This window comes from Balaenoptera ricei, chromosome 18 (genome assembly GCF_028023285.1).
Source record: "Balaenoptera ricei isolate mBalRic1 chromosome 18, mBalRic1.hap2, whole genome shotgun sequence".
Classification (NCBI taxonomy): domain Eukaryota; kingdom Metazoa; phylum Chordata; class Mammalia; order Artiodactyla; family Balaenopteridae; genus Balaenoptera; species Balaenoptera ricei.
The window spans coordinates 50,768,933-50,786,371 of NC_082656.1; the positions used below are offsets into that span (position 1 = coordinate 50,768,933).

General features: G+C 36.5%; 1 protein-coding gene across 4 annotated transcripts in view; it reads left to right on the top strand.

Annotated features, from left to right (window-relative positions):
* Positions 1 to 17,439, top strand: part of PIBF1 (progesterone immunomodulatory binding factor 1) — a 200,177-nt gene that overhangs the window by 169,559 nt on the left and 13,179 nt on the right. For all 4 annotated transcript variants that reach the window (XM_059902534.1, XM_059902533.1, XM_059902535.1 and 1 more), the window contains one exon: positions 2,095 to 2,179. In XM_059902534.1, coding sequence (XP_059758517.1) covers positions 2,095 to 2,179 — 85 coding nt within the window. The remainder of the gene's footprint in view (positions 1 to 2,094; positions 2,180 to 17,439) is intronic.

Below are 17,439 nucleotides of genomic sequence, written 5' to 3' on the forward strand. Positions count from 1 at the left end.
CCTTTTTATCATCTAGTTCTTTTCAACTCCTCGGCTCAGTAGGATCTCTGACGCCTAACTCCAAAAGCCAGTTTGTTTTTGTGCTGAGCTGCTTACCTTTATTGACATTTAATTACTGTTTTCCTCTGATGACTGTTTCTCATCTAAATTAGTAAAACGATATAGCATTTTGTAGAGTTTTATGTGTTCAGTGTTTTATATAATCATTCATTAGATAATTCACATGTCCCTTTGACATACATGAGTATTATTTTCCACTTTTACAGATGTGAAAACAGGTTCAGTGGGGTGGTATGAGTCGTGCTTTATACCACACAGTTGAGTCAGTGGCACAGTTGGAAACTGAAGTCAGAGCTGCATCTCGTCTTTCTTCTCAGAGGACAAACTCTGATGCTTCCTTGGGGAAGTTCTCAATTAGTAGGAAGGAGGAAAATGTACATTTTTTTACTCTTAAGTCCTTGGAATTACTAGTGCTTTCAGAATACCTACTACTATTCACTGAGTTTAAAAAAACTTCTCCCTGATACTTTGAAAATTGGTGGCGTCCTATTTTCTCAAAGTATAACTTAAAACATCTTACCTGTTCAGCAAAACAATTCTCATTAATTTTACCTTTACAGATTTTGTTTTGACATTCAAGGAATGATGTTGCTTCAGTTCGTTGTTGCTTTTCTTAATCCTTGTAGTGCTGGCTGAGTAGACTCATCCGAGTGGCTTTCAAAGAATATTTTATTTAATGGTTCTAAATATTTTTATATGTTGAATAATCAAACTCCGGACAGTATAAGGCAGGCCTCAAATATTTATGTTTTAAAATATTAACATGTCCTTACAATTAGGCTTCTCACCCTTTCCTATCAGAAGATAGGTCATTTCAAAGAGAAATTCACAATGCAGACTTAGAAGTTGAAGATTGAACTAAGAATTTGGAGACAAAAATTGTTTCCCCGGGGCTTCCCTGGTGGCGCAGTGGTTGGGAGTCCGCCTGCCAATGCAGGGCACACGGGTTCGTGCCCCAGTCCGGGAAGATCCCACATGCCACGGAGCGGCTGGGCCCGTGAGCCACAACTACTGAGGCTGCACGTCTGGAGCCTGTGCTCCGCAACGGGAGAGGCCACGACAGTGAGAGGCCCCCGCTCGCCGCAACTGGAGAAAGCCCTTGCACAGAAACGAAGACCCAACACAGCCAAAAATAAATAAATAAATAAATAAATTTATTTAAAAAAAAAAAAAAAAATTGTTTCCCCGAGTTTACTGTAGATCAAATATCTGATTCATTTATCTCACTCAGTTATATACCTGGTAATTTAGTATGTGATAAATTATAAAATACTACTTTCAGTTTTAAGGATAAATGTTATAATTTGACTTTCAGTGTCTCAAATTTTAATATGGTGCCCATACGTACTTTCTTTTTACCTTTTATATAAGTCCCACTTCATCTTTTTACGTTTCAGGAGCAACCAGTCATCTTTAAAACACCAATTTTATGCCCCTACTAGGCAGGAAAGTATTCTCAGAAAACACCTCAGTTGCATTGTCAAATAGTTGTTAAAAGAAAAAGTATTCTTGGGGCTTCCCTGGTGGCGCAGTGGTTGAGAATCTGCCTGCCAATGCAGGGGACACGGGTTCGAGCCCTGGTCTGGGAAGATCCCACATGCCGTGGAGCAACTAGGCCCGTGAGCCACAATTACTGAGCCTGCGCGTCTGGAGCCTGTGCTCCGCAATGAGAGAGGCCGCGATGATGAGAGGCCCGCGCACCGCGATGAAGAGTGGCCCCCACTTGCCACAACTAGAGAAAGTCCTCGCACAGAAATGAAGACCCAACACAACCATAAATAAATAAATAAATAAATAAAATTTAAAAAAAGAAACATTTAAAAAAAAAAGAAAAAGAAAAAGTATTCTTATAAAATAGCTAGGCCAATATTGAATCAAACATTGTAGTCACTGATCTGATATCTTTATGAACTATAAATTTAATTTTTCTTTAATTCAAACCATCAGATTTAGTCGTTTGCTATTTATTATTTGTTAATTAAATTTATATTAGTATGACAACTTTTAAAATCTTTGTGGGTTTTTTTTTTCCAGCAATTTAAATAAAGAAAAGTCAGCTTTGCAGCACATGAAGAATCAAATGGCATTAGATTTGGAACAACTTCTAAATCATCGTGAGGTACTTTTTCCATTTTGTCATAATTTTTACCACCGTAGGCTTTTTCAAAATCATATTGGGTTAAGATTATTGGATCCCAGTAGTCTGTGTTCATTATGAGTTAATTCTTATTCCCAGAATGCTCCTTCTTGATGGCCCCTATTGCCTTGTTAATATCTCTGTCATTGAATTTCCATGTTATTTAATAATTATCTGTCTCATCCCTTTCTCCCTCTAGACAGTAAATTTCTTTTTTTTTTTTTTTAATATTTTATTTATTTGGCTGCGTCGGGTCTTAGTTGTGGCATGCAGGATCTTTAGTTGTGGCATGCGGGATATTTTAGTTGTGGCATGTGGGCTCTTAGTTGCAGCATGTGGGATCTAGTTCCATGACCAGGGATCAGACCCAGGCTCCCTGCATTGGGAGTGCTGAGTCTTTGCCCCTGGACCACCAGGGGAAGTCCCTAGACAGTACATTTCTTTAGTGTACCTCTGTCTTATTCATCATTGTATGGCCAGTGCCTGGTGTACAATATTTGTATTGAACTTTAAAATTCATAAGTTTTCTTTTAATTTGTTCCTCACTAAAAGTATTTTAAAGGTAATAGAATCCCTATTTTATAAAAAAAGAAAATCAGTTTTTGGTGGCTTCCCCAGAGCCAGGTGGTAACTAAGAGATAACCCCAGGTTTTTTTCTCATTTTTTTAAGTCAGATTTACTGAGATATGATATACAATAAAATTTACCCTTTCCAGCGTACGTTTCTATGATTTTTGACTAATGCATACAGTTGTGTAACCATCACCACAATCAATATGTAAAATTGTTCCATCACCCCAGAAAACTCCCTCTTGACCCCTTTGTAGTGACCCTTTTCCCCAACTCCAGTTGATCTGTTTTCTATCCCTATAGTTTTGCCCTTTTTCAACAAAAGGTATTATCCTTTCACAGAATGTCAAATAAATAAAATTATTAGTCAGTCTCGGTTTTTTCACTTACCATAAAACAGATTCATCTATGTTGTTGTAAATATTAGTTATTTGTCCTAATTTTTATTGCTGAGTAGTATTCCATTGTATGGATATACCACAGTTTGTTAATCCATTCACCAGCTGATGGACATTTGAGTTGTTTTCATTTGGGAGCGCCCATAAATAAAGCTGCTGTACACAATTGTGTATGTATTTTTGTGTAAATATAAGTTTCCGTTTCTCTTGGTATATACGAGGAGCAGGACTGCTGGGTCATATGGAAAGTGTGTGTTTCATGTTGTAAGAAACTGCCAGACTATTTTCCAAAGTGACTGTATCTTTTGCATTCCCACCAGCAGTGAATGAGAGTTCCAGTTGCTTTGCATCCTCGCCAGCAGTTGGTACCGTTAAGCCTAGTTTTTTAATCCGTGAATTTTTTCCACTGTACTATCACTGCCTTGTCTTAGCCATGTTTTTACCGTTTTGCTGTCCTAACAGAGAAAAAATGCTCAAAACAGATCATTGGTTTTATGAGTATCCTGAAGACATTGTTTCCTAGTCTGGGAAAGATATATCAGGTGTTTGGGAAGAAATTATTGGAAGGAAATTATTGAGAGAGATGAACTAGGGAATATTCCTGGAAGCAGCTCAAAGATGCATATCATCTAGAAATGGTGTCAGGGGAATTGGGTGAAGTGCCCAGAACAGCCAATAGATAACAGTTGAATAAGAATAACTTGGATAAATAAAAATTTTTGAAAGTTAAAATCAGGGCTGAGACTAAGGTGAGGGCAGCCAGGCACTGAAGGCACAAAATAGAGGAGGTGCCCCCTCTCAGAGGCATGCACAGTGCAGCGCTGGCACCTGAGACCTTGCCTCACCCTAGTCAGGACCCTGTGAAAATGATCTAGTATGAATCATTGCTTCAATCAGCTAAATTTTCAGTTTAAATTGTTGATTCATAAAGAGACCAAATGAACATTTAAAGTGTTTCATTTTCTTTTTTGCACTGGGCAGCTCTTGCTCTAACTTTTTAAGTGGTGTTACTTAGTTCTGGTAAGACTGTTTATGGTAATATGAAATGAGATCCCCACCTCATTTGCATAGTTATCCAATAAGTGTTACATGCAAAAAGAAAATGAGTGGGATAGTTCTAGGTTGACAATGCTGGGATAGTTGAGGCATGGCCACAGAAGATTTATTTTCTATTCGCGTTAGCTCAAAATTGTTAGCTTAAAACACCTCTCACGTCAGGAGTTCAATTGTGGTCTTAAGGATTTCCAGGAATGATAAAATCCATAGTGGCCTCTTATTCTATAAACTTCTAGCATTTATACATTCAAAAATGGTTGTGTGTATTTGGAAAGTGTATTAGGTGATTTTTATTCTCTTCTTTAGAGAAAATGTATTAACCTAATAATAAAAAAAAGTAAAGAGAGGGTGAGTATGGAGAAAAATAGCCTGTTTTAGTTTGCCTTTTCAGACTACAAAGCTCAGCTGAGATGAGTAAACGTATTAGGTTAAAGGATCTGCACAAAAAATACTAACTGAAAGATGTGATCATAAATTGAATTGAGATCTCATACCTGTCCACGTCTGTCTATTCTGAATTCTCCAGGTTCTGTCCCTGTATTCAGAGAAACCTTCGGAAAGCAGAGAGAGGGGGAAAGGGGCAAAATATCTCTCCTAACAAAATTCCTTCCATTAAGGCACAATTGAATGTCATGACCTCTGCCTTTATAGAAGATCGGAATAAAATCTGGTGTCATTTCTCTTTGTTTCATGAAACTATTTAAGGCAATCTACTAAGTACTTCCATTTATATTACATAACTTAGTCTTTGCTACAGTACCCTGAGATAAATATCATTGTCCCTACTTTTACAGATGAAACTGATGCTGATAAGAGTTAAGTAACTCAACCATACTTACTATCAAAACTTTTTTTTTTTCTGAAACAAAAGCTTATGATCTTTCTCCTTAGTCCCATTTAGACAAAAATCTCATGATGAATTACTGCTTGTGTGAGTTCCAGGAAAATTTTTGCCTCTGTAGATGAAGTTATATCCTTCTTTCTTTTTTTCAGAAAATGAAAACTATGTAATTTAATGTGCTTCCTTTTCGTCTTAGTTGCCAGAAAAGTCAGAGCTGAATATCTTATCCAGGTGTTGTAATCTTTTTTTCTTTTCTTTCACTTTTGGTGCTTCAGAATAACTTTTTCTTTGTCTTTCAAGTGGAATGTAATCTTTTTTACCCTTAAATATCTTCACTTATGCTAAGAGCTTTTAGGTATAAAAATATAAAATATAAATCTTAAATAATTAGGTTTTAATAAAGGTAAAGGAAAAGATTGATAGGATCTCACTCTTAGTTAACATTATCAGGGCTTCACATTAAACATTTAGTTTTGAGTATACGAAATGTGATTCCTTAGAATGGCTTCTCTCTCGTTGAGCATACCCCTCAAGAGTCTTCTTTAATGGCCTTCATTTTTTTTTTTAAATAAGTACCTGATTATTTTTTATTTTTTATTTATTTATTTATTTATTTATTATTATTTTTTTTTTTTTGGCTGTGTTGGGTCTTCGTTTCTGTGCGAGGGCTTTCTCTAGTTGCGGCAAGCGGGGGCAACTCTTCATCGCGGTGCGCGGGCCTCTCACTATCGCGGCCTCTCTTGTTGCAGAACACAGGCTCCAGACGCACAGGCTCAGTGGTTGTGGCTCACGGGCCCATTTGCTCCGCGGCATGTGGGACCTTCCCAGACCAGGGCTCGAACCCGTGTCCCCTTCATTGGCAGGCAGACTCTCAACCACTGCGCCACAAGGGAAGACCTTCATTCATTTTTATCCACTCATATTTGCCTTAATGAAACCAGGTTTGCTGAACACCTTTGGCAATTTTAATTCTGCTTTTATTTGTATATATTTCATCATGTGTCCTTAGAATCTAAGCTTTCAAAAGTAGGAAAAGTATAATCAGCCATGTATCTAATAGAATACTGAGCATAATTTTAAGAAACTGATATAAAAGCCTTTTTTCTAATTTCTTTTGCAGCTGTATTAGGGGGAGTGGTAAGAGCCCCACTTAGGAAGCTATTTCAGTATTTCATTGAGCAATAGGTGTTATCGTGAACTAAACTGGTGATGATGGTGTCCAACAAGGATGGACCAATTTGAAAACTATTTAGAAAGCAGAATGACTGGGCTTGGTGATTGACTGAATTTAGGGAATGATGAAGAGAGGAGGAATGAGAATTGATGCCCAGGGTTTTGGCTTATATCCTGGGTTTATGGTGGTGCTGCAAAGAACAGAGGAGGAATAGGTTTGGGAAAGAAGAACTCAAGAAAATATCTAAGTGGATATATTCAGTAGAGAGTTACAAATGTAGGTTCTGGAGCCCAAGAAAGAGAAGTTATCTGGAGGTAGAGATTTGAGAGTCAACAGCATAAAGATGGTGCTTTACATTGGAAGTAGATTAAATGAACTAGTAAGGGTATATAGCGTGAGAACAGAAAAAGGCCTAGGACAGATTCTTGATGAGCACTAATATTTAAGGGCTGGGCAGAGCAAAAAATGCTTACTCAAAGAGGAGTGACCAGAGAAATGGCAGGTGCATCAGGAAAAGAGTAGACCCACGTGAAGCCAGAAGCATTCAGAAGGGAGGAAGTTGTCAGCAGTGGCTTAGGCTGCCAAGGGGCCAAGTCGAACGAAGATGAAAAAGAAAATGGTATTTGGATTTAACAAGATGTTAAAAAAAGCAGTTTCAGTGGTGCCAAAGGCAGATTGCAGTGAACTGATAAATAAGTAGAAGTTGAAAAATAGTAAAAGGAAAACTAGGCAACCCTTCGAATAAGAGAATATAAGGTGATCAGGGAGGGAGCATGAGATCAAGGGCCTTTACCTCCCCGAGTTGGAGAGTATCCGGCTTAAATGGTGATAGGAAGGAACCAAACAGAGAGAGACACTGAAAGTACAAAAGAGAGAGGATAATCAATTGAGCAAAAGTGTTGGGAAAGGAGGAGATCCAGGGCGAAGTGATGGGATTTAACTTTAGACAGGAGGGGCACCTTTTCCATTTTGCAGGGGAGAAATCAAAATTACATTCAAAGTAAGTTCGTAGGTTTGGTGGTAAGAATTTAGGGAGTTCCCATCTAATGGTTGTTTTCTAATGGGCAAGACACATGATAGGATCAGAGTTTTGAGGAAAACAGAAGTTTGAAATAGGTATGTAATAAATGAGTGATGTACATTACAGAAACAAATAATTGCCAAGATGAAATGTCATATATTTGTAGTAGTGCCAGTCTGTGTAATTTTTCTCTAGCAGCTTACACTCAGCATGCTAGGTGTAACCATGGAGAAGGTGGACAGCTGGATTGACCCAGAATTACATATATACTTGTTCAGCTCTCTTATTAAATTCTAAGGCTGGAATTACCCTTATATTCCTTACATCACCTATATTTTGAAATACTGTGGGAAAAGCCAGCAGTCAGACAGGCAAGATGGCTCTGCTACTTAATAGCTATGGATTCTTTTTTTTTTTTTTTTAAGACAATTTTTTAGAGCAGTTTAAAGTTCACAGCAAAATTGAGAGGAAGGTACAGAGATTTCCCATATGCCCCCTGCCCCCCCACCCCCCAGATGCACAGCCTCCCCAGAGGGTGGACATTCAGTACGAATGATAAACCTACGCCAACATGTCATAATCACTTAAAGCCCACAGTTTAATAGCTATGGATTCTTAAGACAATAATTTAACCCCTCTAAACTCAGTTTTCTCATGTATAAATAAAGGTAATATCTACTTTACAGGGTTATATGAGAATTAAACAGTGTAGTACATTCCTGGCATGTGACAGTAACTCAGTAAATGTAGGACCCTTCCCTCTTTTCCTTCCTTTTCAAGAGTCAGTTCAAATGTTATCTATTCTTTGAAGCCCTTCATAACTCAATAAAGAAAAATTTATCTTTTTTTTTACTTCTTTCCCATAACTTTAAAAATACTTGTATTAATATTCCTATCACTGTATATCACAATTACGCATCTGTCTTGCCAATAGAGTGCCTAGTTTTCCTTTGTGTATTAGCCTTTAGCACAGTATTTGGTAAGTATTCAATTGAATGTTTGTTAAACTAACTGTGATCTTTTCCAGTCTTCAATGATAATTGCACTAGAAGCTGTCAAATGGAAAGCATTAGAAACCAGCCTTTAATATATTCACATTCTCTCTCCTCAAAAGTAAATATTTGTGGAATATAAGAAATCTGTTTCTCACACCTGAGATTCTTCTACCCTTTCACTCACTGCTTCTGCCAATAATCTCTCTTAAGGTCCACAAGCATTTCGGTTAGTATTTAACCATCATTTAACCAACCACTTCTTACTAAGTGCCTAGCGTGTGCAAGGCCTCACACTTACCTGGTTGGACTAACTCCCATGGTTCCAGATAACTTGCCTTTTATTGCAGTGAATGTCACTTAACAAAAAGAAAACAAACCCTGCAGTTAGCCAGGTTTCTGAAAAGTGAAGTCACAGTATAATTATCATTCTTTTATGGTATGTTTATGTTCCAGGACTCTAACGCCTGTGTTCTTTGTGATTTCTCGGAAAGTTTCAGGGACATTTCAGCATCACAAGTGCCCCTTAGGCAATCCACTTCATAAAGGGTTCAAACAAATTACATATTTCTATATGTGTGTCATTCTTTTTGGTTCATACTTAACTATTTTGAAATTTTCTTCAGAATACCTTTTTACACGATTTTCTTATACACATGTGTACTTAAATTTTACAGTCAGAACAGTCAGTATGACTAAAAAAAACAAAAAGTGTGTGGGTAAGTTAATTTTTCTTTAAATGAAGATGTAATTATTTCTCAGATTCATACATTTCTCATCGTAGTGGTGCTGTTCAAGTTCAAATTTGTTTTTGATTTCCTAGATGTAAATGTGTATTTTAAAGACAGTTATTATAGTGGAAACCTAAAACACATGCTGTATAAGTCATATTTTCCCTATAAAGTTTTAGAATGTTTATTTTTTCCATATAAGGGTATGTGAATTTAGGTCTGAGGAAATTCAGGGATTAAATAAAGTATTGCAAAAAATACTCATTTGTGAATGTTGAATTTAAATATACTTTAAGTATGACAAAACTAAACCTACTGTATAAAAGTAATAATAATATCTTGAGTTTTTATAACTTCTTCCTACCAAAATGTTTTAAAATTTTTCAGCCCAATTATGTTATACTAAAGTGTCCCAAGAGCTCTGCGATGGTCTTATACCCATTTGACAGACACAGCAACTGAATGTTCCCTCTCCTCAATTTTGAATTGCGTAAAAGACACAAATTGTTTTTAGATTGTACTCTGTGGACCTCTATGTTTATGTGGACTTATACAAAACTTAGTAGAACTAGGTCAGATTATTTTGATTTTATAAGTATTTTGGCTTCATTTTTAATCTTTTCATCATCAGCTTTAAAATTACAAGTATCTCTGTTGTGTCCTGCAAGTAAAATTCCGTCTTGTGTGAAACATTCTATCTCATCATAAAAATACTTTATCTGTGTATATATGCTCTTTTAACTTTTTTCACATCACACTTTCACATCTATTATGTATCATATAGACCTGTCATTTTCTAGTTATTGTTTTTGCTTTTTTTTTTAAAGAATGAAATGTGTATTTTCCCCACTACATTTTAGAAGTTTGGTATGTGTTCTTTTAAATAGTAAGTACACTTCTCTGACCTTTTTTTATCAGTAAGGAACAAGTAAGTGACCTCTTGCTATCATTTCTAACCCTGTGTTTTTATGACTTCTAGAATAGCAGCAGTTTGTAACAAACCAAACAATTCTAGGGTATAAGGAAACACACAAAACAAACTGCAAAGCTATTAAAAGTCGTCTCTGGAAATATGTTGGCCAGGAGAGATTATTAACAATGAAATGAAATGATTATGGTCTTATTTGGCAGTATTTTAATTTAAACTTAACAAATCTATATCCCATATGAAGGAGCTGACACTGAGGGAAGGCAGGGAATACAACACGGAGAAGGTACGGGCACTGGAGTGACTCACGCTCTGGATATCAGTGCTCAAAATGGAGGCTAGAGTCTGGAGTCTGAAACTGTTGACGGAAATCAACAAGAACATGCGTCAAAAACTATCAGATTATACTGAAGTAGTAAAGGCCAGAAACCACACAGCAACTAGATGAATACTGGTATAGAAGGGAAAGCCAGGCACCGAGAGGACATGAATACCAGAAGGCAAAGCAGTTAGAAGTCCAAGGTACTATTCAGTAATCAGATGAGTGAAAGGGTCTGCACAAACCAATCAGAACAGAATCAAGGTGCCCACACTTCTGTTTTAAGTCAACAGTCGCAGTAGATTTCAGTTCAGAGGGACCTACTTCAGTGTGTTAATGCTAGCTTCCTCTACCTTCCTCGCTGTTGAGGATGACCTTAAGATTATATCCAAATTTAGGAAAGAATGTTGTAGGTGATTAGTTACGTCCCCTAGGCTATGACAGCACAGTTGTGTCTCATTCACCAAACACTTGAGCTCTCACTAAGCTTTCAGTGGTAGATAGGGTATGACACCAAAAATGTTTGTCATCTGAAATGCATTAGAATAAGGAGTAGATAAGCCTTATTTCCCTCTGCTCTGGCCAAGACTCCTTTCTTTATTCTGTCCTAGGCCCAAAACTTTGAATACTAGGAGATAATCAGAGGAAAATAATCAAGATGATAAAAGAATTCTTTTCAGTCATAAGAGAGATTAATGGATTGGGGGTGTTCAGAGAAGAAAAGACTCAGAGAGATACAAGAAATTCAAAGTAGGCAGAAATAGACTTGCGGTACATCTCTCCAAAGGCTGAAATTAAAACCTAAGAGTAGACATTATAAGGAGACATGTTTTGTTTGCTTTGTTCAGGTGTTGTTATTGTTGTTCTGCTTTGTTTTGTATAGAGGTTAAATAACTTGAAGGTCCCTTCCAAACCTGAAATTGCGGCTATCAAAGGCCTTGACAGAAGGCATCCGCATTATTGTGTACATAACGTCTAAATAATGACAGCTTTGAACCCATTTGAATCCTGATTTCATTTCTTAATAGCTAATGAATCTGGCTTTTTTTTTTTTTTTTTTTTAACTTTTTGGCCGCATTGCGTCTTCATTGCTGCACGCGGGCTTTCTCTAGTTGCGGCGAGCGGAGGCTGCCCTTCGTTGCGGTGCATGGGCTTCTCATTGCGGTGGCTTCTCTTGTTGCGGAGCACAGGCTCTAGGTGTGCGGGCTTCGGTAGTTGTGGCACGCGGGCTCAGTAGTTGTGGCGCACGGACTTAGTTGCTCCACAGCATGTGGGATCATCCTGGACCAGGGCTCGAACCCGTGTCCCCTGCATTGGCAGGCGGATTCTTAACCACTGTGCCTCCAGGGAAGTCCTTGGCTGTATTTCTTAAAATCTTCTAAACCTCAGTTTCCTTATCTTGAAAATTGAAGTAATATCTACCTCTTGGTATTTGGGAGAGGATTAAATTTTTATGTAAAATACTTAGTGCAAAGCCTGGCACATAGTAAATACTACATGAATGTTAATTTGCCATACAAAATCTGTTTTGTGTATTTTTTAGAGTATAGTGCCATTGTCATTCAAGGATATTTTTACTTCTTCAAAAATCATACATTGAACTATGTTAAAAATTTGCTTTGATAATATTAATAATTTAAAATTCTCATTGAGCACTTAGAGTATTGATAGATGACTTTGAAATAATTTACATTTTCTTTTAAGCTATAGTGTTAGATATGATAATGATATTGTGGGGTTTTTTTTTTTTAATCTTTATCTGTTAAAAATCTCTACTGAAGTATTTACAAGTGAAATGATCTGAGGTCTGAAATCTGCTCTAAAATATTTCAAAATAACTAGAAAGGAAGTAGATAAAACAATGTTGACAGAACATTATGGCAGTTCCTCAGATGATTAAACATAGAGTTACCATATGGCCTAGCAATTCCACAACTAGGTTTATACTCAAGAGAAGTGAAAACATGTCTACACAAAAACTTGTACATGAATGTTAGATGTTAGCAGCATTATTCACAACAACCCAAATGTTCACCAGCTGATGAATGGATAAACAAAACATGGTATAGCCATACAATGGAATATTACTTAGTCATAAAAAGAAATGAAGTACTGATAGATTTACAACATAGATGAACCTTGAAAACACTATGCTAGGTAAAAGAAGCTGGTCACAAAAGACCACATATTATATGATTCCATTCATTTGAAATGTCTAGAACAGAGGAATCTACAGAAACAGAAAGTCGATTAGTGGTTGCTTAGGGTTGGGAAGTTGAGGCCCAGATGGGATAGAGGAGTGATTCCTCGAGGACTCGGGGTTTCTTTTTGAGGTGATTAAAAAAAGTTTTAAAATTGTATGCTTTAAATGGATGACAATATGGTATGTGAATTGTATCTCAATAAAGCTGTTTAAAAAAAATGATACTGACAAAATGTTGATAATGATTAAAGTTGGGCAATAGAAACTGGGGGCTCACTATGCCATACTCTCTTCTCTTTGGATCTTTGAAAATTTCCATAATAAAATGTTGTTTAAATACTCTTTTAGATGAAGTTTAAACCTCCAAAATATGGATGTACTTGGTTTAAAACAAGGTTGGTTTCCACCTTGCATTAGCTCAGGTAGGAAAGATGCACAGAATTCTGACTTGACTGCCAGATACATTGTTATTCCTCTGGAAAAGCACTTACATTTAACCTCCAGTGGAGCACATAGTTTGCATTATACTTGTCAGAGCTATTTTCATCAAGAAATGCCATCTATGTGTCCCCTTGCCAACATCTTTGCAGAGTTTACAACTTTCAGCAATTTATTGGCATCAACTATGCAATACTCTTAAGCAGCTGCTCTGCAGTTGAGCTGTTTTAATATGCCACCCTCTATGCAAATAGTTTATATTAAATGGCCAAGATATGTGCCTTCGGATTCAAGAGAGCAATTTATCTCTTTTATAGAGATTGTATAGTAACAGTCATCATCTTCATCATCATCATCATCTGGAAGTTTCATAAGAATGTCCTTAACTCTTCCATTTTGAAGAGTACTGTACTGCAATGTGGTTTTTATTGTTTTGTTTTATTTTTGTTTTAAGTTTCAATTGTGTAATCAGATGTGGTTCTACATTTGTTCGTTTCAATGAATGTTTCCTTCATTCTTGAAGTTACTGTAATTGTCTTATGTATTTGATATACTAGAATTATAAGATATATACTATTAGGTTTTTGAAAATCACTATAAAAGCATATCAGAATTAATGAATATTATTATAAATCAGACTGTTATAGAAGAGTGTTTAAAGGTCTCAAGTGGTAAAAGGAAAGAATTTGAGGCATGGCACTTTTGCTGTATTTGAATTTTATAATGAACAAGTAATGCTTCTATAATTTTAAAAAGCAGGAATTAAAAAAAATGTTTTGACAAATGGCTTTCTAAATTAATGGAACATTTGCCAGGAATAGACTAGGACTGCCAAAACAAAGGGGCCACATATTAGGACACTCCACATTTTGTCATTTTGGACAAGAGAGCCTACTTTCCACCTGAGGACCCTAGAGTGGAGCCTGCTTGACAGATTTTCTTATCCACATATCCAGAGATTGTACTCAACTGTCTCATTCAGAGGAATGGCCCATGGTAGCAGAAAGAAAACATTTAATCTGTTCCTTCATTCATAAACTGGAACATACAACCAAAGACCGTCAGAAACTGGAAGAAAATTAATAGCACAAAAGGGAAAAATCACAATAAACAGGGAAACTGACTCCCTTCTCCAAAGAAAACAAAAATTTCTGTAACAGAAAAGAACTTACAAAGTATTGTAATTAGTTTCTTCAGAAAGATTTGAGGAAGTAGTATATACAGAAAATAAGCAGTATACAGAAAAAGTTTCTGGTGTTTTCAAAAATTGCTAAAATCAAATCATGAAGTTATTATAAGTAAGTAAAAATGCCAGTAGAAGGATGTCAGGAAAAGCCAATGAACTCTCCTAAAGCTTAGAAAAAGGTAAGAAGACAGAAATTAACAGGGAAAAGCTAAACAATATCAACAATTCCAGAGAGAAATAAAATACCTGCAAAGAAATAAAGATCAGCTTGGCCTCATAGTTCCCAGAAGTTTGACTTTAGAAGATAGAGATGTAACACCATCAAAGTTCTGAAGGGAAGCACAGTACTTTACCACAGTACCCTCTCTCATGAAATTACTAGATTGTTTGCCATCAAACGACAAAAAGAGAGCGATGCAAGAAATAATGGAACATGCCAAGATGTGCAATAAAAAGAAATTTCAGAATAACAACTGTGCAGCAGTCTTAAAAGAAGTCAGTACAAAACTGATCCCAGCAAACAGTATGATTTAGAAGCTAGATAATCTTAGGTAATATGGAAAAAGACATATACTAGTTCCATCAGTGAGGGAAAAAAAGGCAAGAACTCTTAAGAAGAAGGGGGGAAAAATCTCTATGAGAAAGTCAAGGCCCAAGTAGGAATCTAAGTAAATGGCATGATTTTGAGCGATAGATGCAATGTAAGAAAAAGAATCCAGTTGAACTTGATACCTGAAACATTTTCCTTTGAACATCACAGGTTCCTTTTCTGTGGACCTAATCACACTCTCTGTTCTGCAGTGAACAGTATTTATAAATCATTAAACAGTAGTACAAATAACCCTGCTGACCAATCACAGAAGGACAGTTAGAGAACAGAGAAAAGCAGAACCAAAAGCTAGAGAAATGACATGTGAAAATCAAGTCCAAACAATAAGAGCAGACTCTTAATAGGAGGTGGAGCCAGCAGTCAGGAGGCAGACAAGAGAACATGGTAAGGACCAAGCCAGATTTCAAGATGACTTAATCCTAACAAAGGATCCCATTTTGTAGTGACAAGTTTTTCTAGTTCTTGTATGTTATGTTGGTTTATTTTTGTTTCCTTTGTCAATTTGCAAATTGGGATTTTGTGAATCACAAACATTTCATTGTAATAGTAACATCAACTAGGGAAGGACAATTTATGCCAAAAATGTAGGTAAAAGAAATATTAAAATATTTTCATGGTAAGGAAGATTCAGTATCATAAAAGCCAGTTCTAAGTTGTTGTTTTTTTAATTCAACATAAACCCACCCCTATCCCTAAGAACATAGCCCAAAAAACCCCTCAATCATTAAACGTTAAAACAGTGTGACATGGGTGCATGAATAGACAATTGGAATAGAGTTTGAAAGTCCAGAAATAAATCATATACTTATGAAAATTCAGTATATGATAAAGATAACATCTCAAATCAGAGGAAAAAATTGTCTGTTTAGTACATGATGTTGTTATTACAGAATAGCCAAGGGGGGAAAAATGCTGAATCCACACCTTTCACCATAAGCCAGGATAAACTTCAAACAGATCAAAGATCTAAATGTTTGAAAAAGAAAAGAAAAAGAAACCATAAAGTAACTTGAGGAAAATGGAAGAAGAAAACATGGGAAGACCATAAAATTAAGGACTATTCAGCTACATCACAACCAGAAAGTTTTGCATAGGAAAAAAACAAAACAAAATAAAAAGCATAAACAAAGTCAAATAAAAGACTAAAAGGGAAGAAAAACTGCCATTCATATTACAGACAAGAGCTAATGTCTCTAACATGTAAAGAGCGCCTTGAAATGTAAAAGAAAATGACCAGTCACCCAGTAGAAAAATGAGCCAAGGATATCAACAAAAAAGGAAACACCCTTAAACAACTGAAAAGCTGCCCACCCTTACAGTAGGAGAAATGCAAATTAAACATACCCAAACACTTATCAGACTGGCAAAAATCCAAAAGGTAACACAGACATACATTTTATCAATTAGGAAACTGAAGCTCATTCAATCAGAGTAGATTGCTTAAGTTTACACAGTTAATAACAGAGTCAGGAATAGATGTGTCTTTGACTTCTAACCTCATGCAAAAATATCTCCACTACCTATGCTTGGCTTTCTGTGTGCTCAGTCTGTGGTGGTTATCATGGATACTATTTGATGTTAAAGTGGAATTTTCTTTGTTCAAATTTACAATTGATAGAAAAGAGATCATCTATATGATCAAACGTAATAAAACTGAACAGAATTGTTCTGCATGTTATTTTGGTGTCCATTGTAGCTGTGTATCATCCTAATAGGAATTTTACAGAATTCTGTTGCTTTTTCAGTGTTCTTTACTTAGATTTCAAAAACCGTGCTAACACTGTATAATACTATCAGATGAACAAAAGTGGTACTGTGACAGCACCCTAAGTTGGCGTGATCCTAGTCTAAATAAAGCAAAAAGCTGTGAATTTCCCTTCTGTCTCCTGACCAGCATCAGGGGTGATCTGTTTCCCGTAACTGTTCCTATACGAGCAGCAGGTGAAGCCAAAAAGCAACAAAACTATGGCCTCCTCTTGGGCACTTAGGAGTCAAAGCCCTCTGCCTGGTACCCCACCAACTCCTTCCTTTTCTCCCTCCTCATCCTTGCTCTCCCTCCCTTCCCTTCTGCCAGGAGGTATGATCCCCTTGACCTTATTTATCTGTAATAGAGTGGTAGGTTGTGTTAGAGGAAATTTTTTCCTGTTATTTTATTTTCTCTTCATGCCAAGGCACAAAAGTTACGGCTAGTAAAAAGAGGTTCTTTCAGATAAAAAGTGTTTTTTTGATAGGCTGAGAGACCGTCATCTCCCCTCTCCCCTCTACTTATCGTGTGGTAAGTAGAACAGGAGCTGAAATCTACCATAACACAAGACATGTTTAACATTAAATCAGTAGTATATACTTCACTGAAGGGAAGCATGTAAATGAAGTAACAATCTCAAAAGCAATGAGTCCACAAAAGGGTCAAATAAAAGTATATCAGATTGGCAGTTTCTGAAGGTAGACACATCCTCATGTGCATTGGCCAAGCCAGCCTCAGTCCTGCAGAAATGAGAAAGTGGATTCTGGCACCGTTTCTTCCAGCTCCTCTCTTGGCCCTGAGGTTTATTAAGACTCTGTGGCTTAAACTCAACAGCTCTGTTTTAAAATACCCACTCAAGCTAGATGGTTCTAAATAGAACTAATGACAGCCAGAAAAAAAAAGGCCTGTAGGAACTTGCTCTGACACAGAGCTGATGTCTATAAACAGATTAGTAGAAGGGAGCAGAACATCTTTCTGTCGCCCTAACTTTTGTGTCTTGGCATTAAGATGCAATAAAATAATAGGAAAAA